The sequence below is a fragment of the Ictalurus furcatus genome, chromosome 8, assembly GCF_023375685.1.
Source record: "Ictalurus furcatus strain D&B chromosome 8, Billie_1.0, whole genome shotgun sequence".
Lineage (NCBI taxonomy): Eukaryota > Metazoa > Chordata > Actinopteri > Siluriformes > Ictaluridae > Ictalurus > Ictalurus furcatus.
Window position 1 is genome coordinate 12,403,748 of NC_071262.1, and position 24,617 is coordinate 12,428,364.

The 24,617-nt window shown below is 39.7% G+C and overlaps 1 protein-coding gene across 5 annotated transcripts in view; it reads right to left on the reverse strand.

Moving 5' to 3' along the window:
• Positions 1-24,617, reverse strand: part of fgf13a (fibroblast growth factor 13a) — a 137,865-nt gene that overhangs the window by 31,721 nt on the left and 81,527 nt on the right. For 2 of the 5 annotated variants that reach the window (XM_053630850.1, XM_053630853.1), the window contains one exon: positions 1,540-1,650. In XM_053630850.1, coding sequence (XP_053486825.1) covers positions 1,540-1,650 — 111 coding nt within the window. Of the gene's footprint in view, positions 1-1,539; positions 1,651-4,410; positions 5,140-13,343; positions 13,378-24,617 lie in introns of those variants that run through there. The other 3 variants (XM_053630852.1, XM_053630854.1, XM_053630851.1) reach the window with 3 other exon arrangements.

Here is a 24,617-nt window from a genome sequence, read left to right on the forward strand (position 1 = left end):
TGAGCAAATATTTCCTGACATGACATCAGCAAACAAAAGGTACTGACTGGAATGATGATTACTTAAAATTCCTTTACAAACAATTTTTATTTTGGGTCAGTAAGGCTAGTGTTAAGCAATGTTAAGAGCAAAAAATATGCTGTAAAATGAAAAACCCCTTTATACCAGTATTTACTTTTAAATAAATGCAATTATATCATCTATACCCATAACTCTTTTAGGTTAATTCAGGTCATGAGAGTTTCATTTTTCTTTTGCATGTCTTCTGCACCAAAGTGAACTAATCTATAAAATAAAAAGACTCTTATTCAGCAATGCTCCAAAAGATCAATTTTGATTATAAAATAAGTATACACTCTAGAAGTGCTGGTATTCATCCATTTTTATCTTGGGCATATTTGTCTTTTTGAGATGAAGTCAATTTTAGTGCAATATTTTTTAAAACACAATTTAATTAGCTAGATTACCATTCTCATCAATTGCAAGATCAACAGTACCAGTAATCACAATAATAATAGTGGAATTGTTTTGAACTGCAGATTTATATAGAAAATATGAAAACTAAAATCTCTAAAGTAAATATAAAAATTTTGGTACCAAAATGAACATTTCTGCTGTTCTTAATCCTTCTTGTTTTATTCCTTTCTACATTTCTAATACACTTTTAATCATTTCTTTGATTTATTCATTTAAATAGAGTTTCTCTTCCATTCTCCCTTGTTCTCTTTCTTTTGAATAATATCCTATTGTCTTTTATATTCTTAATAACGAACTGTAAAGAGATGACATACAGTAATGTGAGCTTTTCTGCGAGTTTCATTGCAATGGCAGGCTGCTTTTTCTTGTCTGAACAAAGACCCAGAATCTCCCATAAGATTATACTGATAATACTATATATATATATATATATATATATATATATATATATATATATATATATATATATATATATATATATTCCCCTAGAAATGTTTTGCACCATGATTTCGGTTTTCCTACTACACTTTATAAATTAGGTCATGCTTTGTGTACATGATGAGGCATGCATGGTAAATGTGGCATAAGCATGTGACATGTAAATAAGGGACTGGTGGAGGGCAGAAATCTACTCCATATGACTGTTTCATGAGTCGGAGCTCACAATTAATTCCAGCACTCAAACATTTGCTTGTTTGATGAATAACGCCAGTGCTTCTGCCATTTAAGGGCAAAGGATTACATTTTAGCTATTCAACTGATACTGATAGTAGCACATTCACCTTAAGTATTTTCGAGAAATAAAAATGTTATGCATGTTTGTGTGAAGGTGTGTGTGTGTGAGACAGCATGAAAGAGAGAGTGAAATGGATGCACGGAAGAGGCAGGGCTCCCTTTCAGAGAAAACACCAGCACCACCTAACAATGCAAGGCAGACATATTAAAGGGAACCTCTCGCTTTTTTGAAGTACCATAAACTAGGTGTGTTTATGGGAAGTGATTACATCAGTGCATAGTGAACAATGGATTCAGAAAGCTGAAGGAAGTCTCTAGGGGACTTACTGAAACTGCTGTCCTCCTCTTTAGTTCCATCAATGGTTCCATCTGCCTGGAGTTGCAAATGGAAGCCCTGCCGACTGTACAGCTTCGTGACAATCCCCTTCAGCTGGGGCTCTAAGGGATAGACAGAGAGAGAGAGAGAGAGAGAGAGAGAGAGAGAGAGAGAGAGAGAGAGAAGGTGAGATAGGCTCTTTTGTATTAAGTGTTGAAGTGTAACTGGGTGTGTAGCATCAGGCAGAGCAGGATTACACGTGCTTTAGGGCAATAAAAACGGAACCAGAGCACAAACAAACCAGAGCTAGAGAAAGAAAAAAAATGTACATACATTGCATAATGAACCACAAATTTCAAAGCCTTTGGAAAGATATACAGCTTTTGCTTACTGTTTGCCTGTAATCACGTGAGTATTTCGCTACTTTTCACCATTTTTAATTGGCTTAACTTCCTTCGTTTTTCACATTGGTGTTTTCTACCATATTATTCAACCCCTTTTATATCCTGTCTTCTGTCCTACCTTTCATCCACTGTTTCTTCTCCAGGGAGACGCCCTGGTAATTCACATGCCCTAGCTACTTTCTGCTCCATTAGCTCTGTACAGAATCTTGCTCCGGATCTGAATAGAGGCAGATGTCTTTTCAAGTTCAGCTTTCCGTGACTGGGACTAAAATTCCAAGAGGAGCTTCAGACGACTTTGCTCCATCAGAAGTCCTGCAATTCCTCAGTAGGTACAAGTCATCCTGGACTAGCAGATGAAGCTGGAAGATTGTCTTTATTCTCTAAGGAGCTGACAGGACAAGCATCTACACAATTGCATTATGGTGCCTGCTTTTGAGATTGAGCAAATAGCATCTGAAATAAAATGCATAAGAAAATGTACTGTGCCAAGGCTTGTGCTCCTATTAACATGAGGCCTTAGAGAAAAGAATTGGTCATCTCAAAAAACCCTCACCATTCAGAACTGTGGGTGAAGTGGAGTTCAAACTGCGGTTTGCCAATCTCTGGGAATGTTTGTGCATGCATGTAAGCCTTGGTATCAGAGCCATGCGGGATGATTACAACTCACTTTCTATCTATGGGCTTGTACTGTAGATGTTAAATTTGTTTGTTGTTGTTGATTATTCTGATAATCTTTCTATGAGTACATAGTTCTGAATATGTTTACATGGCACAGGCCCAAATTTAGCATCATTTGCATGCCATTAGCATGGCATATTCATATAAATTTGTCAATGTCCAAATATTTATGGACTTGAGTGTACAGTATATAGTTCACGTTTGTGTTATCTATCTAAACTTGCTTGTTCCTGCATAACATTACACTTGTTGACAATCCTTATCCTTGGACAATGATGAAATGAACTTTGCTTCATGCTGCATGCTTCATATAGATGCATATAATGTTTAAAAAAAAGTGTTTAGGACCAATGTATATACTAAAAATAACAGTTTCAATACAATATTATGAAAATATGTTTGTATATGGAAATAATGGTGGAATTGTGGATACATGTGCTGTAAAATAGTAAACAGCAGCTTTATCAATGCATTCCAAAATGAGGACCATATTTTAAGCTACTCTAGTCTAGCCTTTACAATAGGAAATACAAGAAAACTCCTGTGTGCTGAGAGCTGAGAATAAAATTAACTCCTCTCCCCACGAGATACTTATGCCGATAGCCAATATATTCAAATACATGTTTTTTGGTTTAAACCCTAAGTTTACTACAATCACCTTAGATGTACAATGGAGGAAGGAAACAAAGATAATACTTTTATAATAGTATGCAAAAGATAATCATTTACAATGGCAGAACGAGAAAAGCTTTGTAATAAATAGCTTGAAAATGGTACGTGCAAAAAGGTCCAGTCACACCATTATTTGGCTCTGTATTAAATACCTGCCTTTTAATTGACACTATTATAGAATTGTGTAAAAAATAAATGGCTGTAATAAAACGAATGGCACTCAGTTTACCAAGTTAAAAGAGAAAGATGAGTCATACTATGAACTCTGCAGCACCCACTTAGCTACCTCAAGGAACCAGTGTTAGAATAATTAAATTGTGCTTTAACATTCTATAAGTGAGTTAACGCTGCCAGAGAATTCTGTACTAAACACACGGACACTGATGTGCAATATCTGTCTGTGTGTTTTATATTGGGAGTGTCCATGGACTGCACACTCTTAGGATAAAAACAGGACAAAAAAACAAAAACAAATTAACCCTCATTACATACTTTAATAAATCATGCACCAGGAGGGTAATCATATGTTTTTGAACCTGTTCAATTCTGAATAGTGCTGATCAAGCCATACATCTGGGGTAATTTTTGTCTCAACCTCATCTGACACACACACATACACACACAAACACATACACATACACGCACAAAGCAGTGTCCACTCCCTTTGCTAGGATTCTCCCTGCAACCAAACAACTGCAAGTGAACATTGTTTAAACTGCTTTAGAACAAATATTTATATATTGACTTTCCTATTTTCATTTCTTGTCACCCTGAGATTAGTGAAAGCTCTGCTTTGGCGTTACATAATATTGCTGCATGTTCTGCACACGGCAAGCAAGCTTTCACCCTCAATCCTGATAAAGTTTATGCTGTGTAAGTTCACAAGCACAAGCGAAACACTGCTACAGACAGAGAACTGATGGAGATGTAAAATGATGAGCTGAGATGGTGAGAAATTAGTAAAGAGAGGAGCTGTTGAATTGATGGGGATTAGTCTGGGATGAATTGACAGATGCACACATGAGTAAGAATGTGATGGTGTGTATGGGAAAAAAAAATGTAAGAAATCCCATCATGGTTATGGAGGTAATGAACAGGATGATGGTGATGACATGAGCATCTGAGCACCTGGTCGTCTCCTCCGGCGCTTCTTAGAACCGAAGAGCTTGACCCGGGAGAAGACGCTGAGGCGACTTGGTTTCTCGCATGCACTTTTGGCTTTGTTCGGGCTGCTGGCGCAGCGGCAGGCGTTGGACTTCTCGCGCTCCCTAGCCTGCCTTTTCTGCCGAATCAGGGAGCTGGCGATCACCGCCGCCATAGCCAGTGTGGCGACGAGCCGCCCAAAAGCGCGCGCTGAGAGAGGCTGATTTCGCCCCTCCTCTCTCCTCCTCAGCCGGATTTCTACACGGATCAGTTAACCCGCTCACATCCGACTTCGCATAACAGAGCAACCGGCATCGTTCGTTGTGAAAAGGGGGAAAGAAAATCAGACAATGAACTCAAAGTTGCGCCAGAACTGTAAAGTCTAACTAGTTTACACTCCTTTCAGAGGTGAAATGGAAACTGCGCTCGGATTCACGCGCGCGCCTTCCGAATTATGCATTTTAATCTTCTGGATAGGATCAACGCGGCGTCCACATTCAACACCCTGCAGCCTTCCACTCCAAAAGATATCACTCTCTGAGCACAGCAGCTAGGAACCGTGCTTTTGTTCTGTCCAGATCCCCAAAACGCGTTTCACAAGATGCCACCAAAGACATTTACGGCATCACATGGGAGGAACAGGAGCACTGAGGCAGAGGGAGTGAGCGAGTGAGAGAGAGAGAGAGAGAGAGAGAGAGAGAAGGTGAATGAAGCGAGTGAGGGAGCGAGTGCGCTGTAATGCGCAGCCACAATAAACACCTGTTAACGAGATCGCATTTTCTGCCGAGGTGTGTTTCCCCTCTATAGGTGGTTCTTATTCAGAGAATAAGCCTGTTGTTATGTTAAAACTACCTAACTCTAGCAAGAGCTTGAGGCGCGAGCGCCCCATGTTTGCATTAATATGTGCTCGCTCTCTATCTCTATCGCGCGCGCTGTGCGTCATGGACTCTGTGTTGACATTTGCGCTTCTCGCAATGCCTCTCCACTGAGGCATATCTGACTCTTAAGGCATGCACTAGTACTTCGCAGATGCGGGCAAGTGAGTGAGGAATGAGGACGCGGCCCCATATATAGCCTACAAATGCCATTTCGATTTTCACGCATTTAAAGTTCAAAGTTCAGCAGTCCCGAAGCTTACTGCCAAAGGGAGTTGTTTGCGCGAGGGAATTACAAAAGTGGAGCTCAAATGAAGATCTCAGATTGCCAGTGCATTCTTCTAGACGCATGAGATCAACTCGCCAGAACAGGAAATGAGTTGCTCCTCAAAAATGCTGTTTCTTGAGGTGGGAGTGGGCATGGTGGTGCTAGGCTTCTTCATGCCTTTTTTTTTTTTTTTTTTTTTTTTTTTAAAACTCTGTTATAACGCATGCACTTCAGTCCTTCATCATTACTCCAGTTATCCTGATATCATACCAGCAATCATTTTTCATGCCTCTAGTCCCTCATATCGCTTTACCACATTGCAGAACCAAAAGTCCATGGGGTGGAGCTGGACCTGATCCAACTCCTCATATAAGCTTAAACCTTCCCATGAAGTGCTGTACAACTTAGAATAACAACAACGTGATCCAATATGAAACACACTGAGGTGTCTCCACCCCTGGACTTTTGGTCAGGTAGGAGAACCGGGATCAGGTCCGACTCTCTGGACTTAGTTGCGGCGGCAGGTGTTCCTGTCTTTCAGTAGGACTTCTTGTATAGGATCCATCCATCCATCCATCCATCTTTTATACCGCTTATCCTTTTCAGGGTCACGGGGAACCTGGAGCCTATCTCAGGGAGCATCGACCACAAGGCAGGGTACACAGTGGACAGGGTGCCAATCCATCGCAGGGCACACAATCACACACACACACACACACCCATTCATACACTATGGACACTTTAGACATGCCAATCAACCTACCATGCATGTCTTTGGACTGGGGGAGGAAACTGGAGTACACGGAGGAAACCCCCGCAGCACGGGGAGAACAGCAAACTCCTCACACACAGAGCCACGGGAATCGAACCCCTGGCCCTGGTGGTGTGAGGAGAACGTGCTAACCACTAAGCCTTCGTGCGCCCATCTTGTATAGGATGTATAGGATATTTTATGTTTCTGTATGCTGTAGCATTAAAAATTCCCTTCACTGGAACTAAGGAGCCCAAACCTGATCCATTATGACAATACCTCTGTACACAAAGCGAGGTCCTTGAAGACATGGTTTGGCAAGTTTGGAGTGGAAGAACTTGAGTGGCCTGCACAGAGCCCTGACCTCAACCCCACTGAACACCTTTGGGATGAACTGAAACACCAACTGCACACCAGGCCTCCTCACCCAACATAAGTGCCTGACCTCACTAATGCTCTTGTGGCTGATTGAGCACAAATCTCCACAGCCACATTCCAAAATCCAGTGGAAAGCCTTCCCATAAGAGTGGAGGTTATCATACCAGCAAATGTAGGCAAACTATATTTTTTGTCTAACACATACAGTGGCGGAAATAAGTATTGTATTAGTATTGAAATAAGTATAGTAACACCTCAACATTTTTTCAGTAAATATATTTCCAGTGAGGCTATTCACATGAAATTTTCACTGGACATCAGTATTAACTCAAGAAATCCGGAAATATAAAGAATTCACAACATTGAAGTCCATAAATAAAGTTATGTGTAATAAAGTGGAATGACACAGGAAAAAAAGTATTGAAAATGCTAAGAAAAAGCAGTTTTCCAAGGCAAGGTAAGGCAAGGAAACAGCTGAAATCTGTAAGAAGTTAGAAAGTAATTATACTCCCTATCTGTGCAAATTAATATCAGCTTGTAAATTGATGGTCTATAAAAAGGCTTTTTATTACCAAGGTATCACACAAGAAACATCTCATGATGGGCAAAAGCAAAGAGATCTCCCAAGGGCTTCACAACCTTATTGTTGCAAAACATATTGATGGAATCGGATACAGAAATATTTCAAAACTTCTGAATCTTCCAGTAAGCACCATTGGAGCCATTATCCACAAGTGGAAGCAACGTCACTCCGTCATCAACCGGCCACACACATGAACTCCTCGCAAAATTTCTGACCAGGTAGTCAGAAGAATAGTCAGAAGAGTAGCCCAAGAGCCAAGAACCACTCGGAGCTCCAGAAACACTAGGAGGGAACAGGTGCCATCGTCACAGAGAAAACAATAGGCAATGCACTCCACTGCTCATGTTCACCACGCAAGACTCCATTACTAAAGAAAAGGCATGTCAAAGCTCGTTTAAAGTTTGCTACAACGCATTTGGACAAGCCTATGAAATACTGGGAGAGTGTAGATGTCCATGTTTGGAGAAGAAATGGCACTGCACATCATCCTAAAAACCTTATACCAACAGTGAAGTTTGTAGGTGGAAGCATCATGGTGTGGGGCTGTTTGTCATCGCATGTACTGGCAGACTTTATATAACTGAAGGAACGATGAATGGAGCCCTTTACCGGGAGATTCTTGAGAAGAATCTGCTGCCATCCACCAGGATGATGAAGATGAGACGTTGGTGGATCCTCCAGTTGGACAACGATCCAAAGCATACAGCAAAGGAAACTCTCAATTGGTTTCAGAGAAAAAAAATCAAGGTGTTAGAATGGCCCAGTCAATCACCTGACTTGAATCCAATTGAACCAGATTTAAAGACAATGTGTTTAGAAGAATGCACCAAAATCACACCGGAATACTGCGGCCGATTAATTTCTTCATACAGGAAGCGTCTTGAAGCGGTCATTATAAACAAAGGCTTCTCCACTAAGTATTAAATTAATTTCAGTTAGCATGTTCAATACTTTTCTCCTGTGTCATTCCACTTTATTACACATAACTTTATTTATGGACTTTAATGTTTGGATTTCTTTATATGTGTGGATTTCTTGAGTTAATATTGATGTCTGGTGAAAATTTCATGTGAATAGCCTCATTGGAAATATATTTACTGAAATAAACGTTGACGCGTTCAATACTTATTTCCCCCACTGTATAATCCATCCAGCCATCCATCCATCTTCTATACCGCTTTATCCTTTTCAGGGTCACATGGGAACCTGGAGCCTATCCCAGGGAGCATCAGGCACAAGGCGGGGTACACCCTGGACAGGGTGCCAATCCATCGCAGGGCACACTCACATACACATTCACACACACACCCATTCATACACTACGGACACTTTGGACATGCCAATCAACCTACCATGCATGTCTTTGGACTGGGGGAGGAAACCGGAGTACCCGGAGGAAACCCCCGCAGCACGGGGAGGACGTGCAAACTCCGCACACACAGGGTCACGGTGGGAATCGAACCCCCAACCCTGGAGGTGTGAGGCGAACGTGCTCCACTGTATAATAATACTCTATATTACTCATTACTTATATGTGGGTACATTGAAAAGCCAAGACTCCGTTTCCGTTTTCTGTGTTTCTATGCTAAAATCCCACAATGTTATAAACAGAAAAATCAGACAGTTAATCTGATCTTGCCAAGCTTCACAGACAAAACAAATAGTGAATGAATCATAAGCCAGTCACTACTGTGTGATAGTAGGCAGGTAAATAAGAAGACATTGGAGCTCATTTTAATGATAAGCGCACTGGTTATGCATGTTGCAGTGCTTTGCTCTGCTGTTTAGTGTAGCTTTTTAAACTAGTAAGGACAAAGTAGCATTGCACTGATATTTTACCTTATTTTGACACTTTTTTTGAGAACCATGCCAATAGAATTAAAGTAAAAACAAATGTGATGGTTAGTGATATACTGTACTGTATACTTTTTGTTATAATGACAGAGATTTAGTATCACAATTTTTTTTGTTAACAGTTGTAACTGGGTTGTGATGGATTTTAAGTTCATCATTCCATTTAAATTTTGGAAATGATAAATGTAGAAGGTGGGGCAGCGGTCTAGTGTGTGTATGTTCACTGGAAGGGTGGTGTTTGGGGACGAACTAGAGGGATACTGACTAATGTGGCACACCTGAGCACTGCTCATGTCCTATGTCTCTCTCTCTTTTTCTCTCTCTCCCTGAGCAGTGAGCTGAATGTGTGTGTGCTTTTGAGAGAGCAAAGCATAAAGCGGTGAGTGAGCTGTAAAGCTGCCAAGATATTTGCCAAAATAAAAAAGCTCACAAGCGTCTGCTGTGTTCTCTATACAGCATACTGCCAACATTGTTACAGTATGAAACCGTCATCTGATTCTTTTCTGGCAGAGATATGTGATACAGTAAAATCTAAACTATTGAAACCAACAAATCCTGCTTTAATGCTAAAGTATAAGCACAACCTTTAACAACTGCCTCTAATGAGCAGAACATTTCCAATCACACTGCCTCTGCCGGCTTAGCTTCTTCGCATAGTGCATCCTCATCCCATCTCTTCCCCAGGTAAGCGATGCACACACACCCGGCTGTCCACCTCATGTAAAAGAAAACGTGATTCCGTTATTCAGACCAGGCCACTTTCTTCCATTGCTCCATGGTCCAATTCTGATGCTGACGTGCCCATTGTAGGCACTTTTGGCAGTGGACAGGGATCAGCATTGGCACTTTGACTGCTCTGTTGCTATGCAGCCCCATACACAGCAAGCTGCGATGCACTGTGTGTTCTGACACCTTTCTATCATAGCCAGCATTAACTTTTTCAGCAATTTGTGCTACAGTAGCTCTTCTGTGGGATTGGACCAGACGAGCAAGCTTTCACTCCCCACCCACATCAATGAGCCTTGGGCGGCCATGACCCTGTTGCTGGTTCACCGGTTGTCCTTCTTTTGACCACTTTTGGTAGGTACTACCACTGCATTGTACTACCACAGGTACTACCACTGCACTGGAACACCCAACAAGATGCTCTGACCCAGTTGTCTAGCCAGCACAATTTGGCCCTTGTCAGAGTCGCTCAGATCCTTTTGCTTTTAAGAACTAACTGTTCATTTGCTGCTTAATATATCCCACTCCTTGGCAGGTGTGACTGTAATGAGATAATAAATGTTATTCACTTCACCTGTCAGTGGTTTTAATGTTATGACTGATCTCTCTCTCTCTCGCTCTGTGTGTGTGTTTTCATGTTGTATTTATAGCATTAGACTTCAGAGGGAAATCATACAGCAGATCAGTAGGCTATCCAGCTCAAGTCAGAGCTGGCTGAATACAAGAATATTAAAGTATTTGCTACCTCATTTTGTATATCTGTTTGGAAATGTTCCATGCCATCATTTTTGCAACTACAATTCACAGCTAGTTCACATTTCAAATTAAAGTTTAAAATGGATATTTTTCTTATGTGTGTTATATTTTCTTTCATTAATCAATATATAAATTATCTTCTTTCAGTAGTTCATTCAGTAGTAAATACAAAGATGCTTTGAAAAGGTGAAAGGAAAAAAAATAACTGCTTGAGGCAGATAGAGGCATACCTCATAGGCAGGATTGAAAAGAGCAGCACAACAGATAACACATGTCATTATGGTACAATACAGCAATTATGGTACAAAATGCTAATAACTGAAGAGTTGAATTAGAAGCTTCCCTGCTTTACCCTGCTCTATGATTGTAGAGATATATAATTGAGCTATTGCTCTAACATTGGGCATAATCAATACAACAATTTGGAATGTTCTGAAAAAGAAAGAAACCACTGATGTACTAAAAACCAGACGTGGAACAGGTTGGCCAAGGAAAACAGCAGCAGTCATTGCGAGAGTTGTGAATAAAACCCCAAAAACAACAGTTAGTGACATCACCAACAACCTTCACAGGGCAGGGGTGAATGTATCACAATCCATCATTTGAAGAAGGCTTGAAGTGCAGAAATATAGAAGCAATTCCACAAGATGCAAACCACTCATCAGCAGTAAGTTTCAGAGCCACAAAAGTTCTGGAACCTCTACCAAACCTCTACCAAAGTGATGGAAAGGCCAAAGTGTGGAGAAAGAACAGATCTGCTCATGATCCAAAACATATAAGCTCATCAGTCAATAGTTGGTGGAGGTGGTGTCATGGCTTGGGCTTGTATGGCTGCTTCTGGAACAGGCTTGCTAAACTTTTGATGATGTAACTCATGATGGTAGAAGCAGAATGAATTCAGAAGTCTACATAAACAATCTGTCTTCCAGAGAAATGCATTCAATCTAATTGAGAGGAACTCCATCATGCAGCAAGACAATGACCCAAAAAGCACTGCCAACACAACAAATGAACTTCATCGGGGGAACAATTGCAAGGTTTTAGACTGGCCAAGTCAATCACCAGACCTTAACCAAGTTGAGCATGTATTTCACCTCCTGAAGAGGGTCTGAAGGGAGAAATCCCCCAAAACAAACAACTGAAAGATGCTGCAGTGCACACCTGGAAAAGCAACGGAAAAGAAAAATGCAACAATTTGGTAGTCTGTGGCTCACTGGCTTGGTGCAGGTATTGCAAGCAAGGGATACGCAACCAAATATTAAGTGTTATTTACTTCCATTTAATTTAAGACTATCTGATCCTATATTTTTGCTCACCTACAAATTGGGTGGTCTGTCATCAAAGATACCATGTTTTAATATGTTCAACACGTGTATATGTAAATATCAGAAAATGAAAGTTGAATTCTGATCGATTTTCTCATATTCTTCTTTTGCTCTCAAAACCAAATGTCATCAATAGCCGAAACAATAGAATTGGCGTTCTGAAACTGTTAGAAACTGTTCCAATACTCTTGGAGGGGACTCTAATTATAATAATATAAATTCAAAATCAATCTAATCATATAATATTGTGTATTTTTTTTTTTTTTTTTTTTTTACGTTTTTTGCTTGGAAACACAGCCCTTCTCTACACAGCCCTGCTGAAATCACTTGCAGTTCTATGCTGAATCCAACCTTTCCTTCCCTGGTCACTTCACTTGGGATCTAAACACACAAATATGTGCATAAGTGAATTCTTCACCTCTATCCACGAAGAGTAGTTAAGAAGTTCTGCTATAGTGCCATCTACTGTACAAGAAAGCATCCATTAATTTGAAGGCCACTTGCCTTTAACCCACAGCATTAGTGATGAGTCTGTTTAAACAGACAAATCTGATCACAAGTCTAAGATCACTTGCTGAGGGGTTTCACTTTAATGATTGTTGAAATTATATCTAATTTTTGTCCCAATCATGCTCTTTTAGTACTGTTGCACTGCACATTGTAATGTTTAGCTGATAAACAAGCCCTTCATGTGTCTGAGCTGAAGAAGGGTGTGTTTGAGCAGCAAATAGGAAAACATGCTGCGCAGGGATACAATAAGGACAGGATTAACGAACACTGAGGAAAACAGACAGTGCATAGAATATGACTAAACAAGGACACACTAAAACGCACTTGAAATTAAATGGAAAATAAATAGTCCTATGCATGATCACAAATTTCAGAGATTCCACAGATTCATTCCCTACTACTACCACACAATGAAAGCATAATTAAAGGTTGGAAATTGGTCAATATTTCTATTTCGAAAACAATTTGAACTCAATAGGAGATAAATAATTGATCTATGGACATAGCTATAGATATTTATCGTTAGATATATGAACTTTAGATAAACTAACTTCCCAGTGTCCTAAAATCGGATAACATGAATGCCAGCAGAGGTGCAGTAGCTATGTGAGGAGTTCTTTTTCAGCACCTTGGACAGCTACCCCGAATCTCACTGTTTCCACTGCTATGTGCGCATAATGTTTACAAAAAGTTACAAATAAGGACATATTGGTCAGTATAACCTCACTGTAAGAAATGTAAACTACGTGACCATGCAACTATTTAGAAAGTCGTATTTCTCATCTGAAATAAACATTCGTTCATGAGATGTGATCATCATTAGCTACTTCTCAAGGTTAATTCTTCGGCGTAATATTTTACAGCATGTAAAACAAGTAAAGTAAATTCATACCTGATGTAGATTTTCTAAGAGGAAAAGTCATGTTTATCGGTCAGAAAGCGAAGACGATGTGTGGAAAGGAAAGAACAGTCCAGCGATGGTTCACTGCGAGCAGGATGTTTTCAAAGTTTTAACCATATTAAAAAAAGTCACAAGGGACCAAGACGAGAAGCCATCGAGGCGGGGCCTGCTGCATTCGGAGATCATTAATGGACATTAGTGACATGCCATTAGGACTTCTAAAGCGATCATTAAATATTCATTGGGGAAGCGTTGTGGATGCGGCGAGCGCGAGGGCACGCGTTCACTGAAACTGCGGCGCTCTGGCTCAAAAAAACTGACAGAAAGCAATTGAGCGATGCGCACAAACTGGGCTTCCTGTTCAAGAGGAGCCTCCTCTCTTCTCCTCTCCTCTCATGTTACACACAAACGACTGTAAAGTGATCCGTTAATGCGCCGCATAAACCAGTTACGCTGGAGCGGCCACTTTGCGCTCAAAAACATCAGCGCCTATATCTATCTGGCGATATGACAGCGGCCAATCCCTGCTACTTCAGTCAACTCATCCTTTCACTCAAGCAACAGTCCTCAGGATTGACAAAAACATGTATTATTATTATTATTATTATTATTATTATTATTATTATTGACGACTAAAAATCAACAGAAGTGAGAGACCGAGTTTTAAACTGCGTTTAAACTTTTGTGTTATCACCACTAGATGGCGCGAAAGAACCATACTTTTCAACTCGGTGTGTTTCCCAAATGTAAAACGCGTCACATTACATGGATTTAAAATAAATAAATATATACATAAATAAATAAAAATAACATTGGATGCAGGGTAAGATCTGGGGAAGAGAAGGGAGAATGTTATGTTTCATGTGAGCATTAATATTACTTATATAGGCTACTATACTAAATTATAAATGACTGTAATCTGAGGCTAAGTATAAAGTAATAGCAGGGGGAGAAACGCTTATGTACAATAATTATAAACATAGCCCAAACCAAAACATAATAATTAGACATCAACCAAAACATAATTAAAAAAAAATCTTAAGAATATCTTGGTCAAATCTCTTTCTGTCATATTTTCATTTAAACAAACTGTTTCCTCACTTTTCTCACCATTTGGTCTTTAAATCTTTCATTAACTGATAACAGGACAGGCATTAAACATTTGAGTCATAGTTTAAAAGTCAAAGGATCTGACATCGGAAATCTGGACTAAAGACACAGACATACTTCAATCAAGTGACAATGAAAACTCCTTCTCCATCCATCCATCCATCCATCTTCTATACCCCTTATCCTGTCCAGGGTGTACCCCGCCTTGTGCCAGATGCTCCCTGGGATAGGCTCCAGGTTCCCTGAGGCGAACGTGCTAACCACTAAGCCACTGTGCGCCCAAAACTCCTTCTTTAAATGTTAAATAAACTTCTTCTTAAAGCTTAATAAAGATATTCTACAGTTTTAATCATATTATTTTATAACATGGTTTTAAACCTGTTAACCATAGGCTTGGATTATGTGAAGTGTCTTTCATACAAATAAACATGTGCTTTGCCTTGCAGCCAGAACTATTGTCAGAGCCATGCTCTTATAGAAAATTTGTCAATACCTTCTGACCAATCAGAGTCCAGCATTCAAGAGTGCTGTGGCATAACAGAAAGTAATTCTAGACAACCTCACAGTTCATTTACTTCAGCACCAAGCTGCAAGTTCACTTTGCCAGGCACCTGCACCCTTTCCCGAGTGAAAGAATGCCAGGCCTGCATGATGCTTCCTGATGACACACACAGGCACACAGATGGCCATATTGATCTCTCCTACCCACAAATTCCCCACCCCCTCTATCTCTCTCTTTGGGCCTCACATTCTGGGATGTCTTTTCAACAGCTCCTGCTGCCAAGAAAGGATGACATCATCCTTGATAGTTTAAGCATGTGAGCACCCTTGCTAGTCACTAGATGGTGGCATTGTTAATGGTGGACATGATGGTGGACATGTTGTTATGTGACATGATATGATGTCTTAAAATTCCGGATGATGGTGATGGTGAATATTATTATTATTATTATTATTATTATTATTATTATTATTGGCTTTCAGGCTGCTAATAGGGCATATTTTGGGGATATGTGTATTTTGAATATGAATAAGAAATATATATTATACAGCCAAAAGTATGTGGACACCTGACCATCACACCCATATGTACTTGTTGAACAGCCCATTCCAAAACCATGAGCATTAATATGGTCCCCAATTTTGCTGCAATAACAGCCTCCACACTTCCGGGAATGCTTTCCAGTAGATTTTTGGGACATGGCTGTGGAGATTTGTGTTCATTCAGCCAGAAGAGCATTAGTGAGGTCAGGTATTCATGTCAAGTTATAAGGCCTGGTGCATAGTTGGCATTACAGTTCATCTCAAAGGAGTTCAGTGGGGTTGAGATCAGCGCTCTGTGCAGACCACACCAGTTCTTCCACACCAACCCTGGCAAACCATGTCTTCATGAAGCTTGCACTGTGCACAGGGGCATTGCTATTCTGGAACTGGTTTGGACCCCTTAGTTACAGTGAAGGGAAATCAAAAACTATACCATAGAAAGACATTATAGGCAATGGTGCACGTCCAAATTTAAGGCAACAGTTTGGGGAAGGTGTCTACATACTTTTAGCCATACAGTATATAAGGCAAAATTCTGCTGTAAAACTAGAACAAGAATTCACTCCTCTCCAAAAGTGAAGTCTAAATGTGCATTAAGGAAACAGGTTTTAGTGCATCTGCCAAGCTATTAAAGTCACTCTAGTGAAGTGATATCAAAAATAATTTATGTTCATTCAACATCTACTTCTTAAGCACATGAAATCACATGATGTAAGGTTTGCTTGCATGATCTGATTGTGGAAAGATCTAAAGAAACACGTACATTTTGATTAAATAAATATTTAAAAAGCTGTCACACAGTATCCAGAGCAACTTAGTCGCGTTTTCTCTAATTAGGATGAATAATTTGCTATACTTATATAGTCTCTGTCAGGGATCACTGCTGTGGTGGTATAAAGGAGGATCTATGCTGTAGAGCACTGGCCACCAGTGCCATGGCAATGGTTGAGGTTGTCATAGAGACTGTGTCCATACGCAAGAAAGGAGAGCATGTGTACAGTTCCCTCCACTAATATTGCCACCCTTGGTAAATATGAGCAAAGAGGGCTGTGAAAAATTGTCTTTATTGTTTAACCTTTTGATCTTTTGTTAAAAAAAAATTCACAAAAATACACTGCTCTCATGGATATCAAACACTTGCAAACACAACACAGGTTTATAAAAAATATCTTTGTTAAATGTTGGTGTGCAACAATTATTGTCACATTTTTAGTCAATACTTTGTGCTAAATCCCTTTTCCAAGATAACAGCTCATTACAGGACAGTCTTCTCCTATAATGCCTGATGAGGTTGGAGAATACATGGCAAGGGATCTGAGATCATTCCTCCATACAGAATCTCTCCAGATCCTTCAAATTTCAAAGTCCACTCTGGTGGACTCTCCTCTTCAGTTCACCCCGCAGGTTTTCTATGGGGTTCAAGTCAGGGTACTGGGATGGCGATGGCAGGACCTTGATTTTGTGGTCAGTAAACCATTTCTGTGTTGATTTTGATGTATGTTTTGGATCATTGTCCTGCTGGAAGATCCAAACACGGCCTATTTTAAGCTTTCTGGCAGAGGCAGTCAGGTTTTCACTTAATATCTGTTGATATTTGATAGAGTCCATGATGCCATGTATCCTAACAAAATGTCCAGGTCCTCTGGCAGAAAAACAGACCCAAAACATTAAAGAGCCACCATCATATTTAACCGTGGGCATGAGGTACTTTTCCATATGGCTACCTCTCTGTGTGCACCAAAACCACCTCTGGTGTTTATTGCCAAAAAGCTCTATTTGGGTTTCATCTGACCATAGAGCCCAATCCCATTTGAAGTTCCAGTAGTGTCTGGCAAACTGAAGACTCTTGAGTTTGTTTCTGGATGAGAGTAAAGGATTTTTTCTTGAAACCCTTCCAAACAACTTGTGGTGCCGTAGGTGACTTCGGATTGTAGTTTTGGAGACTTTCTGACCCCAAGACACAACTAACTTCTGCAGTTCTCCAGCTGTGATCCTTGGAGATTTTTTGCCCACTCGAACCATCCACAGTGCGTTGAGACAAAATAGACACATGTCCAATTCCAGGTTTATTCATAACATTTCCAGTTGACTGGAATTTCTTAATTATTGCCCTGATGGTAGAAATGGGCATTTTCAATACTTGTGCTATTTTCTTATACCCACTTCAGATTTTCTGAAGCTCAACAACCTTTTGTCGCACATCACAGCTATATTCCTTGGTCTTACCCATAGTGATGAATGACTAAGGGAATTTGACTATGTGTTACTTCATATTTATACCCCTGTGAAACAGGAAGTCATGGGTGAACAATTTCCTGTTCCGAGTCACAAAGTGTACTAAAAAAAATGTCAAATAAAAATGGGCATATACTTCAAATATATTTTTCCTCATATGAATTCATAGCATGCCAATAATTGTGACAAACATATATTTAACAAAGATATATTTTTTTGATATACCTGTGTTGTGTCTGCAATTGTTTGATATCCATGAGAGCAGTATTTTTGAACTTTTGAATTTTTTTAACAAAACATCAAAAGGTTAAACAATAAAGATGATTTTCACAGCCTTCTTTGCTCATATTTACCATGGGTGCCAATATTAGTGGAGCCTGTCAGCTGGTGTAGAGGTACTGGGACTGGAGCCATTTGAAGCCGTGAACAAAATGTGGTTATCAGACATTCTACTGTGACACTACAGTAGAACAGTGGCATTTAAGGTAGGAGAAGAAATGAGACATAAAGAAATGAACAAGGAAACAAATTTTAAAATATGTCCACATGTGACAGGTATAAGAATAAGAACAAAAAGGACAATGGAGTAAGGAGGAGCTTCAGGAAAAGATCTACTCCACTATCCACATACTCAGTTTGCTGGTTCGGGAAATCATATCCGTAACAGAGTTAACACAAGCAGGCTCCATTCTGAAGGATAGAAGTGGTGATCAGGGTGAACTCGAGGGCATAGTAAAACTGGCAGATGGATCTAATACCTTCCTCAGCCAGACAACAACAGCTATTTTCATATCTCAAGAGACCTCTGGGTTTCAGCTTTACCTTGAAGTAAAGTACCTTTTGTAGTTGGATCCCTGGTGGCATCTCAGCCACGCTAAGAATAATTATAGCAGCTGCTGTCACACAGTGGAGACATCAAGCATCTATATTCTGTATGACTTAAACCCTCTTTAACACTTTCTTCCTCACTCGTTCTTCCTACAAGTTCCTTACTGAATAACTCGAGCTTTTATTGATCTGGATCTGGTGTGCCATTCTGAACTCCTGCCCTGTGGGATCGATTTATACACCCGTGCTCTCTTTCATGAGTCTTAACCTGCATCTGTGACTGTGAAATGGTCCCTACAGTGCAGCTCCATGCTGGAGCCCACATGACCAGAATGAGTAATACGAGAGCTGCTCTTATTGCACATGCCAGTGTGAGACACAGTTCTCTACAGGGACATTGTGTCTTTCTCTCAACATGGTTTACACTCAGATGGTTTGAACTTTATCCCATCAGAGGTGTTTACTATAAATGTAGTAAAAAAAAAGATTATATTATGGCATAACATACTGTTGCACAGGCTGACCTGATGGGCAGCTTGCATGGCAAATGAGCTTAAAATGAAAGTCATATGTAATGTGTTTCTATGTCATAAATATGTTCTGTTCTAAAAGGTAAACGTGTTAATGAGCTTCATGATTGCTATAACCCAGTCTAGCAGGAAAGAAGTGGACAGAGTTGGCATCTTCAGTAATGCAGGCCTGAAAATTGGGGCCACAAGCCCAGATCCTGCCTGTTTCTGGGTTGCCAGTCTACCCTACTTTACCTTTGTGAGCTGAGTGAAGCACAGGAATATTGAGACACACATCTCACGGAGCATGACCCACTTACCAAAACTCAACCTGATGGACCAAGTAATGGCTAAATAAGTATAATGCAATGATCTACAGTTACTCAAGAGTACCTAAGAGACTATTTCTTACTCATGCTTACAGCAAGTCAAGAACTACTAAGAATAAAGGTTTAATTTCGTTTCCAGTGTCATACATTTGGCAAGTGCGACATTTTTTTTTGACAAGTACCATGAGATTTTAAGTGAAACATTTATGTTCAATAATCCTTAGCATGAGAGTGGAACGACCTGTATAATTTACTTAGCGGTCCACCACTGGAGTTAAATCCTCTCTGGCCGCAACACACTGTGGGTCACATTGAACACTTTTTCTACCAGGAAGATCGCACAGCTGCCAACAGAAAGATCTCCAAATGTAGGAAGGGCTTTTTGGAGTCCATTTATATTGATACCATCATATATTCACACCCTGCACTGCACCACATTCCCTCTGATCCTCTAGCACTGCTCGACTGGCCCCACCATCTCTCAGGGTACAATGAAGACATACAAGGAATTACAAGGAAGACTCTTCTTCATTCTGGGACCTATGTGTTGGAATGAACTTCCCCTAGACATCCAAACAGCCGAGTCATTGGCAGACGTCTAAAGACCTAACTCTTTCTGAAGTACTTAAATTAGCACTTTAATTAAAAAAGAACATTGTGTTGTCTGTGTGCTTTTCTCACTAAATTACCCCCCATGAGTTTTTAGACTGATGTTATTCTTATCCCAGGACCTAGTGAACCAGTATCAGGATGTATTTATTAATTGATATAGACTTCAAAGCTGTCAAGTATTAAACGTGATGAAGGTTAGGATGGATGCAAGTGCAGATAAGAGCTTTTAATAAAGAGAGGCAGGCAGTCATATCCAAATAACAAGACAATAGCGTAGTCCAAAAACAGGCTATTGGTCAGGTGGTCAACAAACAGGCATGAACTAGGCAAGGCAAAAATCGAGAACAAGGAACAAGAAGCAAGATCTATAAACATAAAACAAAACAAGGAAACGGGTGCAAATACTTGGTATGGTGAGAACACAATACTTCGCAAAACCATTGTGTTCAAGCAGTCTCTTTATACAGTGGTTGTGAGTGCGTGAGATTGGATGCAGGTGTGCATGATTAGAATGAATAAGTGTTCTGGGAATTGCAGTCCATGGTGGCCATGTTTGTAGGCCACAGTGCATGATGGGAAATGTAGTCACTGGTTTGCTGTTTTATGATAAAAGTATTCTTTAAGTCACTCTGGATAAGGGCGTCAGCCAAATGCTGCAAATGTAGATGTATACCATCATATATACATATTTATATTCATAGCACTGAAAAGATTGCTTAAATTTCAATTTTAGCATTTTTATGTATTCCTTAAAATTCTCTGGTTTCCTCAGACCTCCCAAAAACATGCTGGTGGGTGGAAAGGTTACTAGGTGTTACTGTCAGCATGTTCTGCATTTATGCTTTACATATTCGCACGTTCCATCACGACCCTGACCAGGATAAAGCGATTACTGAAGCTTTCATCTTCAGTTTGAAGATCGAACCTGCATTGTACTGCTATGAATTCTAAAGAGAATGTTCAATGAGACAGAACATTTTGGTGGTTAATATTAATAAAATTTATGGGAGGGGCAAAACCTGTCCATAATGTTATTGTTATCTCAGGTTACGCATTAAGCACACTTCAGTCAAACTATTATTAAACACTTCCCTGTAAGAGGTATGCAAGATGAAAGACACAACACAACACTTTATAAGCAAAAACAGTCAGTGAGTTTGTGAGCGCTGGGATGCGACGAGAAGAGAATAAGCAGGGCTAAGTAAGTGACAGCCCTTAACACAGCCAGCTGTCAACACATTTAGCATCAATTCAGTGCACTGCAGTGTGATTGCTACTACACTTAGCAACTGCAATGTCACATACCCAAAAATATCTCAAATCGCGACCACATTGCCCTTAGCACTCAAAAATAAATAGAATGGTTTTGCAAGCTGATTAGCTCACTAGCATTAATGTGAACGCTCATATGCGAAATCTATTAAAGAGAGCATGCCGTTTTCATTTCATTTCCACCATTAACACCATGCTTTTTTTAGGAGCTATCGGGTGTTTCGCTCTTGCTTAGTAACACTGTCTGGTTTGGCTGTGGTGATGGCTGACCAGGAATTAGTACTGTAGCATAAGCTTGGAGGGGAGCAGACAAAAGCAGATGTATTCTTCCCATGTGCTTAGTCATTCACATTTGGAGAAATGAAACATGAACAAATGGTCAGCAAATTAGAAAAAAAAACTCAGTGGGCTTAAAAAAACCAACATTTATACTGAAAACCTTTTTGTGCAAATGTAATGTTGTCAAATGAAGTTACAAAGGCTGAGTGCAAGGAATTGACTGGGAAGACAGGTCTGAGCTATGAGCAGCTTTGATTTTTATAGAACACAGAGCAACAGCATAGGCTCAACCTCCTCAATTATTGATGCTTTTTACCTTTTTCCTCCACCTCAGAACAGTATTCAAGAGTGATCCAAAGCACTTACATCTTCACGCTGATGTGCCTGCCCTGAGTTTCTGTGGTCAACAGACCTTATTACTTTAATCTTATTTCTGGCAACATCCCATGGTGATTCATCTTGAATACAGAGAGAGCCACTTGCTTCCCAAGTGTAAGAAAGGAGAAGGGGCTGTAAAGGGACCAAGGGGTCACCATGGTATAACATAGTGCCAGGATCAATTCAGATTCACTCCTTCATTCTCTCTCATCTCTATTTAAAATATAAAGAGAGGTAGCCAAGAGACACAAATAGCATCATATGAGGTTAAGAAGCCCGTTGTTTTTTCTAAGGGTAAGAGCAAATGATATAATTCTTCTTCTTCTGGGATTTGCTGACTTCTCACTGGTGTCTTAGTCTACAGTGCCCACAGAATCTCATTGTACTCAGTAAAGTCATTATACAAAGTTTTGGGCTTATATTATTCTACCTTTCCCTGCTTTTATTTTCTCAGTTCCTCCTTTTATGTATATTTTAAATCCCTCAGTGTGTGAAGAGAGGAATTGGTTGCATGGAGTGACACATCAAAGGTAAATGCATATTGATTTCTATTTACTCTGTCATTCCGTGGCCTGCTTTGACATTTCACCCAAACAAAGCAATCTTTTTCACTGCAGACGCTATGGCTTCTGAAACCAATAAAGTAATAATACGTCTTTGCACACTGATGAAGCAGAAAGAGAGGGGAAAAAAATCCATGTGGCTAAAAATGATAATCAGTATGAATGTCATTCAGTTAGCAAATAAATCAGCGAGGCCTTTCAAGTTAGGTGAAAGGCTTTGATGGCCTAAACCTCATCTGAAAAGCCGCATACCTGTCTATGTCTTTTTAAAGGCATGCCGCATCGTGAGCTGGACTCCAGTAAGGCTACTGGAGTCATTTTGAGGTTTAGGAGTTTGTATCCATGCTAGTCCAAGAAGATCGTATGATTAAGGTTTGTTCCCAGGCATCATATTTCAATGGTTTACTTGCTTAAGCAGGGTGGACTGAGTTCCACACTGAATTTTGAATCAGAGATGGTCATCTGACCCTGTTTTGAAAATAGCAAAGTCATTAAACTAGCACAAGTCAAATACAGATCATCACACTAAAGCTACATTTATTGTGAAGTCCCTATTAATCAGCAGACTAAATGTCTGGCTAAGGACACAAGGTCAACAGAGAAACGTTGATGGTGGCTACTGCTATTGGCTACTGCTTTTGAGACTTTTGATGGCTATAGAACATTATACACTGTACATTATAGTAGCATTCATACAAAACTAACACACACACACACACACACACACACACACACACACACACACACACACAGAAGTGCTCAGTGTGTGCATGCAACAGTGCATAAGCTTTGTCACAGGCTTTGCTTGATAACGAATGAGTACAGTATTGAAGCTGTCTAAGCATGTTATGTCCTGACTTCCTCAGTGCATTGATATGTGAAGAGTTTGAGTTTGAAAAGTTGCTGAGACTATATTTATCTGTGCTTTTGGAATCAAGGGAGCATTCTTATAATAACTCATTCTGAGCAAGCAGATTTTAAATCCATCTATTTGTGTAAACAGTCCTGCATTTAAATATATTATATATATATATATATATATATATAAAATGACAGCACTATTTATATAACAGTTACAACTCTGGGTAAAATGTAAAAAAAAATATTTTTTTAAAAAAATCATGTCTTTAGCAAAAGATAAAAAAATAAAAGCATTTCTATTCAAAACATCATGATTTTTGCTTTAAAGATGCCATGTCTTAATTTTTTTCAGACATTTTTATATTATTCCTGAGTATTATCTTGAGTGTTTTATATGTTTTAATAAAACTCTTATGGACTATCTTCTTTAGCTGGCCCCAGAGGTTTTCAGTGAGATTCAGATATGGGGACTGGGACAGTCATGACAAAAGCTTGATTCTGTGGTTTTGAACTATTTTTGTGTGGATTATGAACTTTTGGACCTTTTTCCATTGTTCTTTTCAAAATAACCAGAATTCCATTCAAAATCTCTGTAACGGTGGTCTAACCTACTGTTAACTATTTCCTTAGGGTGGTTGCTCGCAGTGGTCATGGGACACTGTTAACTTGTATACATAAAGTCTTTACTTTCCATTTGTTCCAAAGCTAAATAAATCAAACGTCCAGCATAAGAACTATGTACAGCACATTTCGAAATAAAACCTAATTGCAGTAAACATACAGTGACTACACTGAATACAGTCAAAAGACTGTCTAAGAACCCTTCTTCCTCAACTTCTGTTCTATATATAAAACTAACGGTTATTTAGTTAGCGGGGGCTTATATAATTACTTGGCATAAATTCTCTGTAACATTTTACTGTCAAGTTAAACACAGAATATCAACTAATCAGTAAGTAATATGAACTTGCGTAAAATTAGAAATCTTAAAATATTCAAACTACACTAAATCCTTATATGGCTCTAATAATCTCCATGATGGACTCCATGGACTCCATGATGCCATCTACCCTAACAAGGCTCTCAGGGCCTTTGGAGACCCTTTAAAAACTATGATACAGAGATAGAGAAATAGATTCTCTTTTCTAGGAGCAGGTCCAAAGCACAGCACGGCGAGCTGTGTCGATCTAGTGGTATAAACCGGGCTGCTTTGACCAATTCTCTCTCTGAAGATTTAGTGCACGC